General features: G+C 41.6%; 1 protein-coding gene across 11 annotated transcripts in view; it reads right to left on the reverse strand.

Moving 5' to 3' along the window:
* Window positions 1–1,433: 1,433 nt before the first annotated feature.
* The window catches only part of BRD3 (bromodomain containing 3), an 88,660-nt gene continuing 66,122 nt past the window's right edge, over window positions 1,434–23,971 (reverse strand). For 7 of the 11 annotated variants that reach the window (XM_040324075.1, XM_040324073.1, XM_040324072.1 and 4 more), the window contains exons 12-13: window positions 7,239–7,364; window positions 1,434–4,082 (exon numbers count right to left, since the gene is read on the reverse strand). In XM_040324075.1, the coding sequence (XP_040180009.1) occupies window positions 3,964–4,082; window positions 7,239–7,364 (245 nt within the window). In that variant the 3' untranslated portion in view covers window positions 1,434–3,963. The remainder of the gene's footprint in view (window positions 4,083–7,238; window positions 7,365–23,971) is intronic. The other 4 variants (XM_040324076.1, XM_040324081.1, XM_040324083.1 and 1 more) reach the window with 3 other exon arrangements.

Consider the following 23,971-nt stretch of genomic DNA (forward strand, 5'->3'; position numbering starts at 1 on the left):
TTGTTTTACTTGTTTTTAATAGAAGGGTTAAATCAATTGTGAAGATTGTATTGCTGTCCGTTTCCCCATCGAAAAGAGTTTTCACTACTTTCTGTTCTGGTGACCACAGAGGGAGCCAGGGTAGCTGGGGAGGGGGCAGGTTGTCTGGAGCTTAGCTTAAAGAGAAAATTATGTAAAATACAGCACTCCGCTTTGAATTTGTTATGATCACTATTCGCTGGAGTTGATTTTTTTTAAATAGGCAAAATTAAATTTGGGATGTGAAACACTAAGGTAATTACTTTTTGTCCATTAATAGCAAAATGCAACTTAGTACCAACAATGAACTTCTTTAACAGTTACTATAAAACAAGACAACCCTAACATAAAATAGGTTAAAGGCCAACCTTATCTAATGTTTCTATTTTAGTTTTGAACGGGGAGGGGGGGGGGGTAAATAGATTTTTTTTGCCCATCTTCCTGTCCTGGTGAGTAAGTAATGGAAACATTCTCCAATGTGGACAGATAAAACCATGGTACAGTACTACACAGTAGTGTGGTTTTGTTGATTACAGGTTTGTCATTATAGATCTATATGGCGCTTCATTCCTTAGATCCAAAATTAAAAATTTCCTTGGAGTTGACCTTCAGCCCATTTTAGATCATGAGACTGTAAACTTTTAATGTACATAAAATAAAATCATAGTGTGCAACCTGGTGACAATGAAAATATTTTAGACTATGTGCTACATATACTATTTACTGCACAGTTTATGAAAGACCTGTATTCAAATTACTATAATACACACAAAACTTTATAAAATGTACAGTGATCCAGAATGATACACTTTTCTTTTAAAAGTGTCCACATCAGGCCAACCTTTTTATTAGATAAAAAAAACTCTAAACACACAGGCCACGGCTATGTAGTGACCTTAGAAAAATACTTTATTTTTTAACATATCTTCAGGAGCCACAATGTGTTTGATTCTGAATGATTTCTAGATATTATGACATAAAATAAATTATTCTGATTCATGATCATAACAAGGAACCTAAAATCCTAGAACTGGAGGCTGCTTCATGATTGCTAGAAAGAAAAGAAAGGTTATTTTTCTCCAACCAAATGTCTTCTTGTTGCAGTTTACATTTTTTTTGTGGGTTATCCATTTCAATTAAAGAAATTGAATCTACCACCAACTATGGGACTGGGGGGACATTTTCCATAGAAACCACTCTGCAAAAAAATGGGAAGGTCAGAGGGCTTGAGGTATTATTTCCTTAATAAATTCAACATTGGTTCAGGATAGGGATAAATGAGAATTGTTTGCCCTGTCACATGCAGGGATTACAGTGATCCACTCTATAAAAGGCCTCTCATCTGACAGGGTCAATTCACAATGTATGTTCTGCCAAACAGAGCTAATGTGAGATTTTGCAATGAAGTCATAATTATGTTTAAATATGCTTTACTGATGCAAAAACACCACCAACCACTGATATGGAAAGAAAATCTAACCAGAAATTCCTCCAGTTTTCTTCCCCAATGCTCACACGCATAATCAGATTGTCCTAGGGGCACACGATGGCCAAGCCCCTCTATTAACTTGTAAGGTCAACTTAGAGTTGCTTACAATCAGCATCTATAAAGATGGAAAAGAAACAGCAGCTGGTGCTGGCTTATCAGAGAGAATAAAAAGTGATGAATTTCTAACTTGTCACATACTGATCCATAAGCGCAGGTGGCCAGCCAGCTTAGGGACTATCCACAGATGCAAGATCACCTCCTCATCTCATGTCTACAGCTACATTTACTTTGATTCACTTGCTTTGTACACTAGCCAAGGATTCTATTATCCTAAACACAATAGCATAGCGCAACTAGCCTGTTGCACTTTAAGAAGCTGGTTGAAATTAGTTAGATGTTTTGAATGTGCTTCCTGAAACCAACACTCTTTAGCATTTAAATCCTTCGATTAAACAATGTCTATGTGTTTATGGCCTATTTTTGTGGGTGAGGAAATACAAATGCACACACCTTTAACATTATTGAAAACATGTAATAAAAATACCCTTTCCCCAAAATCTTCACCCAGTACAATAAGTTAGAATATTCTCATCCTTAGGACAAAGTACAGCGCTTGCAATGTACAAAAACAATAAAATATAAAACCAAATGTAACCCTGTCTGGAAAATTAGTTTGCATTTGCCAATTCATGACTACATATTTGGAAGAGTTAACAAAGATTCTAATTAAAAAAACAATTTATTAGAAGTCTGGCATATTAAGACTAGATAAAACAAAATAACCTTATATTGAAATACAGAAGAAAAAAGGTACACATTTCACAATAAAAAATAGACAACTAGCTCCCCCACCCCACCACAAACCCTTTAAAATGTTTCAATAGGGGTGCTATGCTAAAATTCTTGTAGCTGCCATTTGGTAGCATAAAAAAAAAAAAAGAAACTCAATAGCTGCTAATATACATGTACTGTAGATTAACATAGTGGAGATACAAATGCTATACACTCTTAATTACAGGGAGGATTTCAAAGTTGTTGTCCCAGTTTCTTGTTTAGGGAAATCATGCATATAGGTGTAAGTAGTATAGTATAGCTAAATGGGGAAAAGAAAGGGTGGGAGGGTATGTTTTAGGAGGGAGGAGGTGGAGAGGGGAGACAAATAAAATAAGGCCTGAATTTCTCTGCACATTTAAAAACAAAACCAATGTTTTTTTTTTTTTTCTGATTGCACCAGTGCCAAGGGTATTCACATGCAGTGACGTATGCTAGAGGAAAAGATCGGTACACAAAAAAAATGTACAATATCCTCCAAAAAATGGCACCTGTTGCCATAAACCGTAATAAAGATGATATAGACAGGAATAAGCTATAGTGAGTGCTGGATGTAAGCAAAAAAAAAAAAAAAAAAAAAAAAAAAAAAAAAAGAGAGAAGGATTGTCAAATTTCCAAAATAAATTCTCCACATGAAGCTTGAGGAGCACAAACTGCACTCTAGTCACTAAACAGTAAATGTGTAAGCATTGCTTGCTATATTACAATTTTTCTACTACAGGTTTTGTCCCATATTCCACTGTGCAGTTTAAAAATGCTTTTGCAAAAGTCAAATGGTTAATAAATAACATATGCAATATGTACATTAAAGCAAAAAGAAAGGCTAGTGGAATGTGTAGCTGAGGGGTCATTGTACGAAGTATCATGAAAATGTTGAATTTCTTACAAAATATGAATTTACTTGATATACTTTTTTTCTTGAGGTAAACAGAAAGCTTTAAAAAATTAAAAAATAGGGAAAAATTAAAATATATATATATATAAAAAAAAAAAAAAAAAATAGTTAACCCCCACCAGATAAGGTTACTTCCCGTAATATCAGCTACGTGTGCACATTTTGCCCCATTTGAAAAAAAATATAGGCGCAATGCTGAAGCTGTAAACGTAGGTTTAGTATATCTAGGAACTACAGAAAGGTTACACACACACCTATTTAAATACAAGGCAGACAGTCTGACAGAGAAAGTACCATGTGAGAAGTTACATAGCAATTTGTTTCCAAAGTTGAGGGGCGTATTCAATTCGGTGGTAGTCAGTTCAGTTTGTGTTAAGTTCTGAGAAACACAATTTAGACCAAACAGGGAGAAGAGGCATTAAAACCAGTTTAAAATCTCTTTAATTATATAAAGTAAAATTTTCATAAAATCCAATTAAAGCAACAGGGCCCTCTGCTCGCTGGTTATTGCTGATGCCTGTTTGCCAAACTGGAGAATCTATTTTTTTTTTTGCTTTTTTTAAAAAATAAAATTAGTCTGTAGTTTTTTCCTTCTTTTTGTTTTTTTTGTTGTTTTTTTTTCCTTTTATTATTTTTTTAAAACAGCACACATAAGCCTTGAACCTCAGACGAAGACACTGGGGAGAAGGACAAGATTGTGTGATCAGTTTTGATTTCCATTGTTAAAGTTTTATTCCGAGTCACTGCTGTCAGAGCTGGACCCGCTGGAGCTGCTGCTTCCGGATTCTGAGGAGCTGCTACTGCTGCTGAGCCGGGATGGACCTCCAGCTGCTCCTGAACCAGACTTCTCTGCAAGAAAAAAAAAAAATGCACAAAAGTGAGATCATTTTAAATCCCACAGACCCCTGGCTTGCTGGTCATAAATTATCCTTTTTTTTACCTATACATCGGGCATATATATAGGGAAAGGCAATTGGGCAAAGCTTCTTGCACGTTTATTGTAAGCAAACAGGAAGCAAGTCAGGCGGTAAATATGTGCTTGGGTGCGAACAATAACCAGTAGGTTTATGCTATAAAAAATTTGCCTGGTTCAGGTCTCCAATGTACACCTGCCATGACTTTAAAACTCAATACTTTAGATTTAATTTTGATATATAGCTGTAAGACTTATCTGGATATGGGAACTTGAAAATACAATTCTGAAATAGAACAGATAAACTAGATAAGAAAGGAAAATACCGTCCTAAGAGATAATTTAAATAAAAACTTTAAGGTAAAGTTTATTTAAAAAACTTTCTGCAATGCATGTTCACCAACATCAATTACCACAAAAGAAGTGTATCCCACATCCTGCGGATTGCTCCTTAGAGTAGAAATGATTGTGTGGTACTCTCATCTGCCTCTCCCCCATTCACAGAAAGTGTTGGATTTTGTGAAAACAATATAAGGGACTTTTCTGAATGGAGGACTGAGGATGACAAATGGAGGGGGGGGGGTAGTTCATTTGGACTTAAATAAACCAACGTTGGATCCGAAGACAGTAACACACCATCAGAAATTTGGAGATGCGTAGAGGACCAGTCATTGCTGCAGAGAACATTTGTACACTAAGGAGCAATCTGCAGTAGGTAGGATATACTTCATCAGAGGCAAGTAATGATTTGACCCTGCATCCCAAAAAAAAAAAAATCTCTTAACTAAACTTCAGCTTGAAAGTGAACCTGTGGCCAAACATTCAAGTGTGCACATATTTTTAACAAGTCATAAATGGGCTTTAAACACGTCATCTCTGACCTCTACAGCTGCAGGCACCATGGAACAATTCACCCTCTAAGTTCAGAGCAGAAGAACTGAAGTGTTTTAAGTCATGCTCTCAGCAGCTCTGCTCACCCTGCACACTTCCAGTCCACCTGCTGGGTTTACATTAGATATTACAAGGCTGCTGAAAATTAGTGCTGGGAGGGAAAGGTTTAGTCAAGGTGCCATGAGAAAAACTTAAGGACCTTTAGTATTTCTGCTGTGAACGAAGCAAAGACCTGTCTAAGCAAACTAATATTTATGAAGCCAACAATTATTTTGAGGCTTAGAGGTGATCCAGGTTGAAACAGCTGGGTAACTGGGGATTTCTACAAAATAGCATTTCAAGATTAAATGTACTGCTGTTAGTATATTGAAACTGCTTATTTTTTTTGAGGGGGGGGGGGGTGAATAACTTTTTTGGGGGAAATGTATGCTCTTGACCTGACCACTCTTGCCTTTAGCGCTCAGGGTCAGTCACAGGAAGGGAAAGTGTTTTACTATATGTGTAGAGCAGAAAAGTTTTGCAGGTTGGAATGTGAGGCAGTGATGTGTTAGAAAAGGGATGAAACCTCTAGAGTCTGCAATGTAGTGTACCCACCAGTCCCAGAAGTATTTCGAGAGGCATCGTTTTTATTCATGCAATGATACAATTTATTAGATTAAAAAGAACTATGAAAGAGCAAGCGACACAAGCCTGAAGTGGTCTGAATGCAGCATTGATGGGAATTACTACTTCCTACAACAAACCGAGTGCACTGGGCAAAAGCATCACATGGTGCGACCCCTGGTATCCAATAAGCACTCCTTTTATTCCAGGGAGCAATGAACTTCACCAATGCTGAATTCTAATTCTTGAGGGCAGGGGGGAGGGGTGAAAAAAATATTAACTAAAGAAATGAAGAATGATGCACTAAAACATATTTCTGACCTAAATAAATAAAACAGCAAATTTTTGCTGTGGACCTGCAGGATCTGCATCTGACAGTGTAAACCAGGCCTGGATAAACATCAGGAGCCAATTCATCAATGTAAAGCCAATGGAACTCTAAGCACTCCTTTTTCAGGAGGATGAGTCCTTGGTGCCTTTACATTCAGCTTTGCACCTCAAAAAAGGAGGATCACATGCTGATATTTTTCATTTAGATATGAATTGAAAGCATATGTAAACCCAAGAACAAAAATATATTTTGCAGCTTACTCGTCTTTAAATGTGGGGGCTGCTTTAGTTTTTTTTTTTTGTTTTCCCCACTTGGTAAATCTGCCAGTAACACACTTCCTGATCCAAGGTGACAATGCTCACTCTCCTGTATCTTCAGAGGAGCAGCGATATCCCCCTGGGCACGACTATAGATCACCTTCCTCTCTCAACAACTGCTAAATATTTTTGCACTTACCATATTATATATATATATATAAAAACTTCCAATGGTACAATAACAGACCAAAAAAGAGCAAATAGAGAGTCCAATTGTTAGGTTTTATATATGAAGGTAAACTTTTCATGACAGAAATATGTAGGCTGTCATTGCTGCATTCCGAAAACGCCAGTTGCTAGCTTTTATGCTAACACTTTGTCTGCAAAGCACTGACACGGAACAAGCCATATGGCAAAAATATCTATGCATTTCTACCAATGCAGGTTTCTGTTATTGGAGAGAAAACAAAAAACAAAAAAACTATAGCTTCCTTGCATGTAATACTTCTGTACAAAAACTGCTCTGAGTTGCACTGTGCTTAGTTATCAGTCATCTTAGGTGTCTCTAATGCCCTTTTGTCCAGTAAAAATAAGGGAAATTTGCGTTTACCCAGCAAACTGAGAATTTAACAAGGTGGGTGTGGCTATTTGGACAGCATGAATGTTCATGGTAAGTGCAAACAAAAAGTGATTGCAGAGGAAACAAAAATAAAAAATGTACAGCACATGCTTCACAGGTTCGATTCTAAATGTGCACTTGCCTTTAAACCTGCCCTTTAGCTCCTAAATACTACGGATTAATCCAGGTCAGGATTACACAGTGTAGCAGCCTGATCACAGCGGTGAGAAAATGAATGAAAACAGGAGGAGGAATAGTTAGATGACAAGCATTCCCGCTTCCTAATACTCTAGCAGGATGAATAGGTCAAACACCTGCTTGCTTGGGGTGACGGGCACTGAGCTTGCATTTCTGTGGCTTTGTTGGCCAAAGGGGCGATCTAGCACTGTACCTTTTTTCGTGGGTTTCTTGTTATTTAATTGGCCGCTCACATCCTGGAGTCTCTTCTCCAACTGCTTTTTCTTTTCCTGAGCCAACTCTTCCTTGGACTTTACCGCTTGCTTCTTCCCCGAGGCTGCTGGGAAAGCGAAGCAATCAGCCAGACGCCAACACAAGAGAGGTTTTCTGCACAACCTCTAGAGCAGTGTTTGCCAACTCTGCTCCTCAAGCCACGCTGCAAGAAGTAGTACATGTTTTAAGGATATCCAGTCTATTGACAGGTGGGTTTAACAGAAAATTTATCACAGGCACCTGCGATAAGCAAAGAATATCCTGAAAACCTGACCTGTTGGGGGGGCTTGAGGATCAGAGTTGGAAAACACTGCTCTAAAGGGCTCTAGAGGGAACTTTTTGTGACTCCCAACAGGCCAAAGTTTAAGCATCATTGCTTGAGCATGGAAAGGTTGAGCAAGATGGTCAAACCAATGCCTGCTCCCCAACCTCTGCTCATGCAATCATCAGCTTAAAAATAAGGGAACGTTTCAGCATTCAAGTTTCTACTGAGAACCAGCTAGAATTCAGCCTTGGGAAATAAACTGCAAGACATTATTTGTTGGAATGATGATTTAAAGCCACAGGCACAGAGAAAGATATAGACTATACAAACAGGCAAGAAATAAAATATAATTATACAGGTGTCAGACGACCAGATAGTGTCCCTCCAGCATCAACAAGGCCTTACAAAAGTCATGTTGACTTTTCTACTGGAAATAAATTTTCTTACTACTATACGTTTTGGGAACACCTCAGAAGGGTTAATAATGCACTGCAGGAAAGTAATGAAAGGTAGGGCAAACAAAAGCATGGATATGGAATGCAGTGGGATGGATAAACTGCCATAAAATGCCACTTCAGCCCCGGCAAGGGAAAAAGCCAGCCAACCTCCACCGCTTTGCAGAAAGTATCTTTAACTTTTACCACTGCAAACATTACCTGTAGCAAAACCTTACCAGAAAGCAAGTCATTCAGCACACAGAAGCCAATTAGAACATTGCCAAAATATGTGTTATACCAGTTTCCATATGTTTAACAGAACTTGAGAAAGTTTAGAATATATAATAAAATAGCTTGAACAATTCTACATACTATCCAATGGGGCTAAGCAGCACAGAAAATTGTAATTGCTTTTCAGAAACAGAGTGACACTTTGTTGTCAAATGTCTCATGTAAAATGCTGAAATCAATGCTTTGTACAAATTGACTTACTGTAGACCAAGCCCAGCACCAGAACGAATATCAAACGGCACCTAGAATTACTTTGGTGTAACCAAATAGCCATGGCAACCAATGAGAATTATTTCACTAATCAAAAACTAGCCAACTGAAGCCCTAAAGCGGAATTAAACAGAAAGATTAGGCGGCTGGTCGTTTTGCCTTTTAGGCGGTGTTTCCTTTTTATCTGGTGATGAAGACTTCCTGTCTTAGGGTGGATACTCTATTGACAAGCAGTGGAGTCACCTTAACAGCACTGTCTGCAGAGGGTAGTGTTAAAGAATAAGTTCAGCTTTTAAAAAAAGTAATAAATGCACATCTTTTTGCAGGTAAAAAAATAAATGTGTATTTATTATTGGGAGCCTGGAAAGCATCAGCAGAGCGGGGGTGCTATGCAGGCTCTGTGTGTAAACAGTTTGGCTCTACCTGGTACGGCCAAGCAGTTACACATTAATAGGAAACATTAATGAACTACCACAGCGCTCAACAAATGTTGTGGTAGTTCATGGAGAACTACAAGCCGACAGGAACAAAGGCTGCCAGATCTTTTAGTTTTCATTTCACAGAACTATGAATGAGTGACGTGGTCGGGCACGGTCTTTTAAGATTCTCAGAGATTAGGGGGAGAAGATACCCCACCCCCTGTGATGCTGGGCCGGTGTATTTTAAACATGTTACACTCTGAATATGGGTGTACCATCTAGCATGTTACAAAAGGTGAACTTATACTTTAAGCTGGCCATACAATAGTAGATATTTATAAAAAAAAAAAAAAATCCATCAGTGCATACGATGACATAGAGGTCGTTTAAAAAGTACTGTACTCCAAAAAAAATATTTGCTTTGAAATTTTCGATTTTGGAGTGAATGGACTTTCCCAAAGGAATGTCAAATTCACCGTTAAAAATGTGCTCAAATCGAGAAAGTTTACATCCTGCTCATTCAAAATTCTCTTGTCACTGTGATAAAAAAAAAAAAAAAAACATGCATCCATTTGACTCACTGATTAGAAAAATCAAACATTCTTAAAATAAAATTTAGAAACTCTAGTGCATGGCCACCTGGACTAGCAGATTAAGATGAACCTCACTAATAAATTAAAGCCCAAACTCCAGCCAACACATTTAGTAGTTAAAGGTTTTTTTTTTTCCCCCTTTCTGGATAAACGTTCTACATAAGTGAACAAACAGACCATTTTAAGAACCCCAGTTCTGAGTGTTAACTAATTTGTATCAAACCTCTAAATTCAATTTGGTATGTTAAAGGAAGTTGAAAAACAACAGTAGGATCAACAGATAAATTAACCAAATTACACATGGACTCCTGAAAACAAAGACTGTTGTGTCAATGATGGTGACAGACTGCATCATGTTATTCTGTACATCAAAGCTCAGTGCTGTCTGTCGATCCACGCGACCAATATGAAATCTATTTTTAAAAAGTGACCAATCACCACTTGGCACCAACCAGCATTCGTTAAATTGTATGTAAAGCCAAAATTTTTATTTTATATGTTGGATAAAACAGCAAAAGTTACTTCTGTTGTCTGTGTTTAGTAGAGATTATGCTTTTGCATCTCCAGGACAGAAAGTGAAAACGGAGAAGGAAGCCCAGTAGGCCCCTGTGCCTATAAGGAGAAGTGGGCTCCCTCTAGGCTTACCTGCCCTCTGAAATTCATTATAATGCATTCGCTTCTACTATGGAGACTCTCAAAAAAATGAGCGTTAGGACTGCATATAATACTGAAGTGTCATAAAGTGGCTCTGCAGCTTACGCATGCATTTGCAAACGTGTGAAAACGAAAGCTTTGTTTTTAACGCAAAGCCGTTAGGCAGGATAATTTGGTTGGTTGCAGGCTGGTAAATTGAGCTGAGAATTTTTTTTAGTTTTGTTTGACATGCGTTGCCCTTCCATGTGCTCTTTGCTGCCAAGGCTGGGTTATAGGTGTGAGCAGTGGGGCTATCTCTATAGAAGGAAATCACCCGAAAATGAGAGGAATGGCCTCATTGGAAGATCTCTGCTCATCTTTTGGCCTCGTAAAAACGGTGGAATTTAGCGTTTTCTCTTACATTCTGTTTCAGCGACAATGGTCTCCAGGACAAGTAGAGAAGTGAATCTCCCCAGTGCACAAACAGCAATAAAAACACAACATAGTATCATGCATTTCAAAAAAATAAAAATTTTGGCTTTGTACGATTTAACTCACAGTATGTGCTAAAGGGTCAATACATTCCACAATATATTTTAGTTATAAGTTAAAGCTGAATCAGCCTCTGGCTTCCTATTTGATTCGGATACTCCAATAGTGAGATTCCACCTGCCATAATTCCCAGACTGTACTCCTGTCCACATGTGAATTATGGGTGTTCAGCAAGACCTATGTGGGCTCCAGTTTCCCTTGTTACATTCTCAACATGAAAAATCCACCAGGAAAATGATTTTTGATTGTTTCTACATATTCAATGAAATTCCTGAGCTGCCACTACTATACTACAAACTCTGGTTCTAGCAATCACTGCTGCACCAAGGAATACAATTCAAATTTGCCCATAATGTGTTCCTATACTTGGTGACTACTGGATGCCTCTTATCTTCAGTGGCTGTTTGCAGTATGCAGCTACAATGAAAATATAAATACAATATCAAATACGCATGAGCCAAAATTGAAAATTCATAAAAAAAATCTTTCAAATTCTGTACAAAATATGGAAACCACCACATTAACTGGTCATAGTTGCCAGTAGATTCTTTATGTATTCCCAGACATAATTTTTTTCTTATAACAAGTGTGATCAAGGCACATTAGTATAGTAATAAAGGATAACTCCAACCAAATGGATAAATCCATAATTGAAACAAATCTTAACTTGAAAAAGATGTGTAAAGAAGAGCTCATACTCGACTTTCCACAGCCCTGCTGTGCTGCATGACTGCATACCATAAGGAAGGTCAAAAGACAAAAAACATGCAATTTTGTCATCTCCATCCCACTGCTGATCCACCTCTTCGTGCTACGGAAATCATACGTACTTCCAAGTCCACCCAAGGACCAGCCCTCTTCGATCCATCATCTTAAAGAGCAACCACTTCCACTTAAAGCCAAAATTTCAACTTTCACCTGGTGCACAGCTCAATATAAAGTTATCTTTCAGGTCCTGAACAGCTGAACAGAAAAAATCCTATCTACCGTAAATAGTATTTCTTGGAGTTGATTGAGGGACACCAGAATTCTTAGATTGTTGGATTATACTGCTGCTTTCAATAAAATTTGGATACTGTCCTACACCCAGCATGCCTCAGTTTTCTGAAAAGCAGTATAAGGAGTATGACAATAGACAGAGGGGTGGGACATTTGTCCCTCAAGAAACTCCAAGAAGTAAATTTTATAGCAAGTTTAAAAAGGGGATTTTTGACTTACCTGTAAAATCCTTTTCTTGGAACAAAGGAGGATACTCAGAGACATAGGTTTATGGATCCACCTTCAGGAGATAGGACACTGACAACCAAGCAGAGTCGTTGTAAAAGAACAGCATAACCCCTCCAGCTCCTAGCATGTCTTTTCATAGCTAGCTGTAAAAGCATAGGGATGGGACTTGTGTCCCCTAAAACTAATATATGACAGGTCAAAAATTCTGATATTAAATTATTCATTAGTGGACAAAGGAGAATAATCACACGTTGGGAAGTCCCAAAGCAGTCCAACTGAGGGGTGGGCAACACAGCAAATACCTGCTATTAGGCCCACATTAACCAAGGTCAACAGATGATCTGCAGCTGAACAGCTCAAGAAGGCCGCCCAGAGAATCTTGCAGCCAAAACTGGAATCAGAAGAGGCTAGAATATCCACCTGGTATAAATCTGAAGAACCTGTGAACAGACGACCTGGAGGGCAGCCTTGCAAAATAGGGAAACAGATGCTGGAATTTAGGTTAAAAAAAAAAAGTTGAATGTGGGAGCTTTTCCCAAGTAATACTCTGGACTGTATCCGGAAGAAAGCAAAGGGTACTTTTCCATGACCTTTTCCATGAACTTTAATATGGCAAAGGAGAATTCTTGTTTGGACAGGGCAGAAAAAAGGGAAATCTCACCTGACAGAGATGCCTTTGGAATAAGGGTGAACTTCAGCGAGGAAAAAAGGGGTCTGGGCTGTCAGTATCTTGTTTTTAGGGAAGAAATACTAGCCCTCCTAATATTAACAGAGAGTCACAAGCTAATGTGGCCGCCCACTGATACCTCTACACTTTTTATCCTCCATTCGAGCAATCTAGTGAGGCAAACCCTGGAAGGTTAATGCCATCCATGACCAGGCAACTGCAAGGAAGAGATGTCTGAAACCTTGCAGGGAACTGGCTACATAAGGAAAGGGCAACCATTCACAACTTTAAATAATGCAGTCCATGCACCAAAAGCAACAAACTTCCATAGAGGTGTCTCTAGAAGATGGCTGCAATAGACGTTAAAAAGTGTTGCTGTAGGGGCTATGCTGTGGGGTTTCCAGGACAAAAACCCCTAGCACTCACAAATGTTGGTCTGAACACCCCTAGCAGTCCCAGCAGGATGAGCTTTAATGGAGTAGGTTACCCTACAGACGAATGTCAAACCACCAGTGGTTGCACCAAGCAGGAATCTTCAAAAACAGACTTGACAAGACAGGAGCATAATGACTCTGGACAGCAGCTAAAAACACACAGTGCACCCAGGCGCCTGAAGCCAATACCCACATAACCTAGTGCCCTAATGTCACATTACAGGCCTTTACAGAGCTTCTTCCCTGTGGGGTCTGGAATCTCTGACAATGCTGAGCTCTAACTGATCCAATAAGCTCTAGTATTGAGGACTTAAGCTCATGAATTACTGAAAAAATATTGCTGGAAGAACAAATAGTATTAATAAAACCAAAAAGGACAACAGTCACACTAGACATGTGAGGGGTTAGGTTGTTCTTTAACAACTCTAGTTCCCAGTGTACACTCTCCTGAAGGTGGTTGCACAATCCTATTTCTCTGATGATCTTCCTGTGACCCATAATGAACTATTAAGACATTTTTTTCATCATACTTGCCTGTAAAATCCTTTTCTTTGAGTACACCATGGGACACAGAGTCAGGCTTAATATTCATTACCTGCTGGGTTATACTCCATCTCCAGGAGAATGGACACTTGTAGACCAAAAGTCTTTAGACAGGAAGTGATCCCCTATATAACCCTATATAAGCACATCAGTTTTGTAGCAAGCACTGAATCCTCAAAAAAGAGGGGAGGGACCTCTGTGTCCCATGATGTACTCAAAGAAACAGATTTTACAAGTATGACGAAAAAAATCCTATTTTCTTTTTCGTCAGGCTAATATTCATTACCTGCAGGGACATCCCAGAGCAATAGCCTTGAGGGGAGGGAGACACCCTGCCAAACAATAGCCATCAGTTTTTATACGGCCGCCCGCAGTACACAGCACCCAAAAGCCGAATCCTCGGCTGCTTGAACATCCACTTGATACATTTTGTGAACGTCTGTCCTGTAGACCAGGTAGCAGCTTCACAAATCTGAGCCACAGATGCCCGATATCGAAAAGACCAGGAGGTTCCTACATCCCTGGTAGAATAGCTCTCACCCTAAAGGGAGGAGCTTTACGTTTCAGACCGTAGGCCTGAATGAGCAATTGACAGACCCAATTGGCAATGGAAGTTTTGGAAGCTGCCTGCCCTTTCCTGGGTTCTTGTCATAATGCGACTGTCGTGGTGAAGGATCAAGTACTGTTCCTGGCATGAAGGGGCCGCCAACTCAGACACCCTTCTAGCCAAGGTGATAGCCATCAGGAAGGCTAGCTTGCGTGACAACAAGTCTAATGGAATTTCCTTAATATGTTCCAATGGTTGTTTCCGTAACACAGACAGCACCAAATTCAAGTCCCAAGGACACATACGTCACTTAATGGGGGGAAGCAAATGGGATCCCCTTGCATAGAGGTTCGGATCAGTGAATGGGAGGCTAGGGGCCTTTGGAAGAATACCGATAGGGCCAAAACTTGACATCTGATTGTACTCCAAGCCAATTTGACTTCTACAGCTGACTGTAGAAAAGAGAATTCTCCCAATCACGTATTTCCTTGGATGACATTTTTTGGCTTCACACCAAGCAATACAAGTCTTCCAGACCGTATGATAGATCTTCCTAGGGACAGCTTTTCTAGCGTTCACTAGGGTAGACACCACTGGTCCCGAGATGCCACAGTCCTTTTGACACCCTGGCTTCAATAGCCATGCCATCAAATTTATATACAGTAAATTGGGGTGGAATATAGGACCTTGAGACAGACATTGGGGCGCTGTGGAAGCGTCCATGGCCTGTCTATTGTTAGTCTCACAATCTCCGGGAACCAGGGCCTTCTTGGCCAGGCTGGTGCCTTCCAGTTTTCTACTCCTGGAATATAGACTGCCGATAGAATCGGTACCTGTCCCTCTGCCCAGGCTAGTATGTGGTTCACCTCCTTCAGAGCTAAACGACTCCTGGTACCACCTTTGTGGTTTATATAGGCCACTGCAGTGGCATTGTCGGACTGAACACCGATAGGGCAGTCCTGAAGTTCCACCGTCCAGACATACTGCCCGTAATTCCAGGACGTTGATGGTCAGGATCTGTTCTGTCCTTGACCATTTCCCTTGAGCTATAAACCCCTCGAGTCGCTCCCCAGCCTAAAAGACTGGCATCTGTAGTCTATACTCTCCAAGTTACAGGGAGGAAGGATCAACCCTTTCCCAGGTTCTGATCCTGGAACCACCAGTTTAGGCTTAAGTGTGCCAGAGGAGACAAGAACAATGGATAATCCAGGGCTTGTCCTCTCCTGTTCCAAACCAACAAGATGTCTTGTCGTAGAGGCCTGGAATGTAACTGGGCATAGGGCACTGCCTCGCAGGAAACCATCCTCCCTAGAAGACTCATACAGAGCCGAATGGAGGGTTGCCTGGTGCCCCTTATCTGACGCACCTGATCCTTCAAGGCACAGATCCCTGCGGGTAGCAAGAAAACTATTTTCTGAACCGTTATCTAGGGTCAGCCCTAATACTTTAGGCCTTGAGCTGGTCTCAAGGTTGACCTTTCGGTATTTATGATTCAGCCCAAGCTTTCCAATACCACACTGTACATGTTATGCTCTGTTCTAGAGTCTGTAGTGAGTTATCTGAGCAGGAGGTCATCCAGATACCCTAGCACCAAGATCCCTTGAGCTCCTTAAAACACCTAGTACTGGTGCTAGGACCTTTGTGAACACCCGGCGAGCTGTAGCAAGCCTGAAGGGTAGAGCCGCAAACTGAAAATTACGTTCCTCTACTGCAAGTCGCAGGAACCTCGAATGAGGCTGAAAGATAGGTATGTGTAAATACACATCCTTTACATCAATAGAGGCTAAAAAGTCTTCCATCTGGAACGAGGCAACAACTGAGCGGACAAACTCCATGCGAAAGGACTGGATTAGTAGATATTGGTTCAGGGATCTTCGGTACGAAAATGTGCCCTGTGACCCACGCTTGGTTTTTAACTGTAAAACAGGTTCGTTCCTTCGGATACAGGAACCTGTACAATCACTCCTAAATGCACTAAATGTAGTGCCTCAAGCAAAAGGGGGGGGGGAACGCTGGATCTTAAAAACCTCCGAGGGGAAACCCCCCCAACTCCAGCTTGAAACATAAGATGGATAAGTTAAGTTCTTGTTTAAGGAAGAGCCTGCTGCAACTACAGTTGGCATGCTTCATTTCTTAACAAACGTTTGATCTATGGGATATAAAAGGGAAAACCTCTTAAGAGGAACAAAATCCTGTAAGGCTATTCCCAATCAGCATACACCACCTGTTCCAGCAGGGGGTGTAGGGGGAAAGCCTATGCGGACTGAAGAGGCCTCAGGGATCCCAAGAGTACCAGGGGGGGCTCAGTCACTTCTGCTTTAACAGGCAAGTTAAAAGGCAGAACGAATCATTCTCAACCCATTCCTGCTCCAAACTAGGAAGCTCCAGGGAGGGGGAACTGTCACGCTTCTTGCCACCCTGCGGGATGGAGGCAATCATGTGCTCTAACTCAGCTAGGGCTGAGGACAGTTCATCCTTAGTGATAAGGGGTGAAGCCGCAGCGTTGACTGTGCACAATACCAGATAGGCGCAGTGGCTCAGATTGCCCGGAAGACTCTGGTCTTTCAGGGATACAACACTAGGGATACGACTAGGTTTATCAGGAACTACCAACAACATAAATGTGCCCTTCCATGTAGTGTTAGCCCCGTTCCTCTTATTGGAAGACATTTAATAGCCATAAAATACTTGGGTGTAGATTTAACACACCTCAGAAAGGAGACCCCTTAACAGGGCTCACCAAGCCCCTATGCAACAACAAGGCTAAGCACCATAGCCTGCCAAGCAACACTTGGTGACCCACATGACAAGGGTATGAAGAAATGAACCACTGCAAGTGTCTGTTCAGAGCCTGCTCTGTGTTTCACAGGTACCTTGTGGAAGCACCACATGCTTGGTCTACACAGCATAAATAAGCCGAGTGTGCGCCGGAACGTTCTATGCATGCTTGTGCACGGTCCTGCCGAATGGGTGTGGCTGTATTTGCGTACAACATGGCCGCCAAGACAAACTGCTAAGTCCAGCGGCGTTTTTGCAAATGCGCATGCATCATGGCCACCAAAGAGCAACTGCTGAGCATAGCGGCATTCCTGCCAATGCATGCGCACCATGGCCTCCAAACGATTGTTGAGCACAGCTGCGCACTTACGAACCCACGTGCGCCATGGTGGCCAAAGTAAATTGGTGCACCATGGTGTGCGCCATCATACAGTAAAAAACCGCCAGACAAGCAAAAAAAAAAAAAAAAAAAAGTACACTTTGCAAACACCCACAGCTAGCCCAAAACACCCTTGTATGATCATTGCACACGGTGTCCAGCCCCAAGCTAGCTTGACTGGTTGTTACAATCACTGGGACACCCCACAATGATAAAATAAAGGGGTTTCACTTACCCGTCCAGGCATATGGTCACTTAGAAACTAAGGGCCCAATCTTCACCCTTCAGGGTGGGTTCCTGTCACTTGGACCTTCAAGGACTGGGTACCCTTTCATGTTTAGGGCCCACTCCCTTGGACCTGTACAGCACCCTGCAGAAAATGCCTTAGCGCCGTAGCACCCACGCCTGGGGGTGGCTTACAGGCAAAACCTTGCAGGATCTCAAGTAATTTAGCCAAGCATAAAAGTCTGTGTCAAATGGATCCGATTGGTCAATCCCTTAATTCATTTTTGGAACCGTTCGTGGGAATAGAGACCTGGAGCTCAGAGAGCTCAACACACCATGCCATCCACCTTGCAGGCACTGGTAAAAAAAACAGATGTGCCTCCTATAAGGGAGGGGTTATATATGGCATCACTTCCTGTCTAAAGACTTTCGGTCTACCAGTGTCCATTCACCTGGAGATGGAGTATAACCCAGCAGGTAATGAATATTAGCCCGATTCTGTGTCCCATGATGTATAATAAAAGAAAATGTTGATTGAGGGACAAATGTATTTAGAAACTGTTACAAAATCCAAAAGCCACCCAAGGGGTGGACAACAGCAACAAAACGAAAAAAAGGCCCAGAAAAACAACATTGCTAGGACTAGAGCTCAGAGAGCCCCCTGAAGGACCTTGCATCTAAAACTGGCATTAGAAGAGGCCAGAATAGTATTAAAAGACCAGGTGGTGTGTCTTCCAAATCTAGGAGAGAGTTACTTGATGCTTAAAATCCCAAGAGGCGCTTACAGATCTACTAGAGTGCACTTTAACAAAAAAAATTAGAACCCAATTCTTCAGGACATAAGCTTGGATGATTATCTGTCTGAGCCACCTAGAAATACTGGAATCAGAAGCAGGTTCTCCTATACTCCTGATGAACGGGAACCATAAATAAAGACAGAAGAACATCATCCTGGTTAAGGTGAAATGCAGAAATTACCTTAGGATGAAAGAACGTGTTGGCCTCAACACCAGCTTGTTTTTGTGCAATACCAGAAAAGGTTCTTTACACAATAAGGCCACCAGCTCAGACACAAACCTTGCAAAGGTGATGGCAAGATGGAACCTGGCCTTGTGAGAGTAAAAGGATATCCCCAACAGGTTTAAAGGGTAAACGAATCAAGACACACAATGATGATGTATGGAAGATCCAGCAAGTTTAATGAGCATGAAGAAAGGACACTCCAGCACACACTTCTTAACCTCCCACCCAAGGCCATGCTTTTTACACATTTCACAGCTTAAAGGATAGGTTACCCTTTGGAACACGTTCCATGTTACACTCTAAAAAAAAGGGTGGAACATGTTGCAGCCTCTGCACCTTCTCCCCCCGACCCCCCCCCCCTCCCTGTCACAGCGGGCGGGGGATCTTTTTTGCCCACCCGCTGTCATTCATTCAGTTTCCTGTGAATAGACAAGCGCCATCAGCCATCGTTCTCAATGAACTACGAGAGCACTGGTGAGCGTCCTCTTGGTTGCTTGATTTTCCTGCTCACAAATAACATCCCGATTGTGTTGAAGGTACGACCAAGATAGCCATCTTCAGGGTCTGCAGGAGCTGCACATTGCACCCCTGATCTGCTGACGGTGGGTATAATGCTCTGCAGGCTCCTTTTAAATGCACTTTCCTGCAAAAGGCTATTTAAGTACATTTAATACAATTAGTGGGGAAAATCATTATTTGATCCCCTGCAGATTTTGTAAGTATGCCCACCTACAAAGAAATAAACAATCTACAATTTTAATAATGGGTGTATTTTAAAATGATAGAGACAGAATATCAACACAAAATATTAAAAAAATAAGTATTTGATCCCCAAGCAAAACATGCCTTAGTACTTGGGGGGGGGGGGGGGGGGGGACACTTGTTGGCAAGCACAGAGATAAGACAATTCATTTATTGTAGTTGGTTAACAGATTTACACTACGGGATTTTGGTCCACTCTGCTTTAGAGCTCTTCTTTAAAACCTTAAGCTGTCGCTTGGCAACTCAAAGTTTCAGCTCCCTCCATACATGATCTATAGGATTAAGATCTAGAGACTGGCTAGCCTCCTTTGTTGCCTTGGTGGTATGTTTTAGGTCATTGTCATGCTGGAAGACCCATCTTCAGTGCTCTGGCTGAGGGAAGAAGGTTCTTATTCAAGATTTTACAATATGTGGCCCCGTTCATTGGCCCCCCCAATGCGCCGAAGTCGGCCTGTACCTTTAGCAGAGAAACCGTCCCTAAAGCACAATGTTTCCACTTCTGTGGTTGACTGTAGGGATGGTGTTCTTAAGGTCATAGTGAGCATTTTTCCTCCTCCAAACAGAGCAAGTCGAGTTAATGCCAAAGAGAAAAATTTTGGTCTCATCTGACCACAGCACTTTCTCCCAATCCTTCTTTCATTGGAAAACTTCAGATGGTCCTATACATGTGCCTTCTTGAGGAGAGGGACCTTGCAGGCACTGCAGGATTTCAATCCATGGTGGCGCATTGTGTTACCAATGGTTAGTTTGGTGACTGTAGTCCAAACTGCCTTGAGATCATTCACAAGCTCCTCCAGTGTCGTTCTGGACTGAGCCTGTATTTTCTCAGGAAACCGAAGGTGATAAATGGTTATATTGTATTTTTTTTCCCATTTGTGAATAAGCGCTCCAACAGTTGTGTCTTTCTCACCAAGCTTCTTGCTGATGGTCTTGTAGCCCATTACAGCCTTGTGCAAGTCTGTAATATTGTCCGCAACGTCCTTTGACAGCTCTAGTGAGATTTGAATGGAAGAAAAATTCTGTGGACATGTGTCTTTTATACACATAAGTTGTTAGGATCACCTTCTTAAATTGACAGGACTTATCTGTGTACCACATCAGCACACACTGTAGCAAGTCTGTGATAGCCAGAATTATTGCTGGTTGGTAGGGGATTAAACATTTATTTTACTCCCTGAAGTGCAACTCAATTTATAGCATTTGTATCAAGTTTTTTCTGGATTTTTGGTTGATATTCTGTCGCTATCATTTAAAATACACCTATAATAACAATTATAGACCCTTCATTCTTTTGTAAGTGGGCAAATTTACAAAATCTGCAGTGGATCAAATTCATTTTCCCCACTGTAACCAACCAATTATCCTTTAGCCTGGGTTCACACTACTGCGTGTGAACACCTCATGTAATTTCCACATGAATCCCACAGCATTTCTGTGCACATCACATGCAATGTCTATGCGGTGCAATTTGAGCTCAAATCACATTGCATCCGTACCAAAATGGTGCAGGGCCCTTTTCCCCCCACACCTGAATCCCATAGATGTTCACGCCCATGAGATGCGATTTTGGCAATTGCACTGCATTTTGTGAGCCGTTTCATGGTGTCGTAAATTTAACATTGACACCTACAGCAAATCGCATGGACGCTGTGTGATTGCTATGCAATAGGGCAAAACGCAGCAAATCTTGTGCGTTTCCTGCATCGCATCAGTGTGAACCAAGGCTAAAACCAAAAAGAACATTTAAATCAAGCATGTATGAATTGGGGGGTGTTCAGTAGTGTGTGCTGGAGTGTCCTTTCTTCATGCTCATTAACCTACTGGACCTTCTACACTTTGTGGTCTCGTGTAAAGCAGAGGCGGGCTCCCAGGCTCTGTCACTCAACTGTGCTGCAGGATGAAGGATCCTGTTAAGGGGTGTATTCGTATAACGGTAGGTTCAAAGGGTGGTTTTTGAAGTGTTAAAGATTTTAATTTAGACCTCAGACACGAGGGAGTACACGGGAAAGACCTGTACAAAAAAGTCTTAAGTATGGGAAGCTAGCAAGCTTTGGAACAAGATCATAACATCCAAATAGATTTCATGGGGGATCACCGATTCAGAGATAGTCCTGTCTGTCAGTACCTGGGCTTTAACGGCCATTCTGTTAAATCGTGTGAAACAGGGCGATGAACTGATCCTTGCGAAAGAGGATACAGGCAATATGGAAAAACCCACAAAACATCTGCTAAGCATCTGATCAGGTCAGAGTACCACAACGAACAGGTACAATTTCGTGCCACAAGAATGACCAGGGGTATAAATAAGGCTGTACAGATCCCATGGAGTCACTGCAGTATGCACTTCTACTGCCAGAAGATCATTGTACCTGGGGAAAAATAAAAATAAACTATCCAGTTTGTTGGGAAAAAATAAAAACTGTCCAGTTTGCTGTTAAAGAGTCCATGTCTGGCACCGTTCGCCTGCGACAGGTCCTGGAACACCTCCAGATGTCGGCTGGCGCAGTCTGCCTGCCAACTGCCCATTCCTGAGATGTAAATGTTGGATACAGCTAGAATGTGTAATTCCACTCATGACAGAATTCTTTCTATCTCTTATGCTGGAGCAAGACTTCTTGTTGCTCCCCGACGGATTAGTCCGACTGAATCCTGTTTGGATGGCCTTCCAGTCAGGATGTCCAGCGTTGCAACAATCAAATTGCCCAAAGCTCCAGAATGTTCATAGGAAGGCGAGATTGCTCTGACAACCAAGTCCACAGTGTCCACAAAGTATCCAGTACTCCGGTGCAGCCTTATAGACTGACATCCATAGTAGAGTTTTTCCCAGCATCCATTGTAGGGTTTTCCCCAAGAAAACAGGAGAAAGGACTCTCCCAACTCCAGTGCAGGATTCCTAAGCCCCCAAGCCACAAAAAACACGGTCCTCAATGCAAGGCAAATTGGTCTGTCCAAGGACTAAACTGACTTGTCCCACGATGACAGAATGTTGTGGTGAAGGTGTCTGGAATACCATCTGACAAACGGAACTGCCTCAAAAGGAGGCTACCATTACCCCAAAACTCTCATGAGTTAGAGTCTGGGAGTGAGAACTTGGGGGTTTTAGAAGTCCAAGGTTTGTGGGCAAGCTGGGTGCCTGGTTTGGGCTTGGCTGTGGGGGTTGAGGACTGGGATCAACACTTTGGGAGAAGTAAACTTTCCTGGCCTGAACTATAGGCTGCTTCTGCTGGGACAGATGAGCATTCTTACCCCTGGGGAGATACAAGACATAATTCCTCAATGGGCATGCAGGCGTTTCTTGCATGGCAGCTCCGCAGCTGAACATTTGAAGAGTCCTTCTGATCACAGACTGGAGATTCATCTGGAAACAGACAGGAGACATCTAAAAATCTGTCCAACACAGTAGCTTATGCCTGCAGGTATAAACACAATAAGAGCTTGGAAAGAGACCGGATCCCCTCTCATGGCATTAATCTAGTCAACAAGTTTGGCAAGCTAGCAGTATGACCAAGGTTGAGAGGTAGGGCATGCCAGAGAGAATAAGGTATTGGAAAAAAAAAATCACTAACCGCTTATCTTATACACAAGTGCATCTTCATCTGGGAAAGCCAGTGCTTTAAGATAGGATACTGCAGGAGCCACAGTGAAGGGCAACTCCCTTTAAGTGTATCCATGTGCAAAACTTTTCATTTTAGTGTTGAATAGAGTAAGGAAAGGGTATACAGGGCCGTCAAACATTTGGGAGGTGTGAGCAGCTTGTCAGGAGTCTCTCAGTCCCCATATAGGAAGGCTGGAAGGCAGAGAGTCCATTAAAGCAAAGGAGATCAAAAAATGATTCTGTTGGAGAAAGCGTGGAAGTGCACTTATAGCCTTTGCAGTCAGAGACCTAAGCTACAATATGTCTTAAAAATCCTGCATGACTGCAATTAAATAAAAACCAAAGGTAAATAAAATTAAACCAAGGTGGGGCCACACCCGAAGGAGCAAAAGAAGGCTCAAAGTATGAAAGGGACTAAAGTAGAAAGCACATTTTCAGGCTATCCGGTCAGACCCTTCAGTGGGTGCACTTTAAGCAGTGCCAGAATTAAATGGATTGAGAACCTGAGGGACTGGGTATAATATGACTGCTCCTCTTGTTTCTGGGATTCGACATGTCAACTGCAAAATGGGAACTACGTAGCTCGTGGTACAAAGTACACTTACGAACCAGCTGCTGGTAGCAGGAGAGGTTACGATGGCCAAAGGTGAGAAAGTCCCTGTAAGATGGGCAGCAAAGACGAATAAAGCATAGTCCACATTATGATCAGGAGCAACAGTGGGAAGGTGCTTCCTCAAACCTGACAGATAGGAAACAAAAACAAAAAAAAAAATGGGACACTCCAACTAGCAGATGACATCAGTTCTGTTCAGTCCCTCAGTGTTAACCTTTTCCATAAGATAGAAAACCGAATCAATTTTGGTGCCAAATGGACCTTTTAAACATGATAGCCTAAGGAGCTTGCCCTGCACAACCTACTCACAAGGAGCCAAGGAAAGCTCAGAGTATGGCAGGTGCCAAATTGGTCCTTTTACCAAGGTAGCTCAAAGTGCTTGACCCACACAACCTACTCACAAAATGGATTTTTGAGAGGCTATGCCACAGTTCTGGTCCTAGGATGCGCTATGTTACCATCAAATACAGTATACACAGGT

Source organism: Rana temporaria, chromosome 9 (assembly GCF_905171775.1).
Source record: "Rana temporaria chromosome 9, aRanTem1.1, whole genome shotgun sequence".
In the NCBI taxonomy this organism is placed as follows: Eukaryota; Metazoa; Chordata; class Amphibia; order Anura; family Ranidae; genus Rana; species Rana temporaria.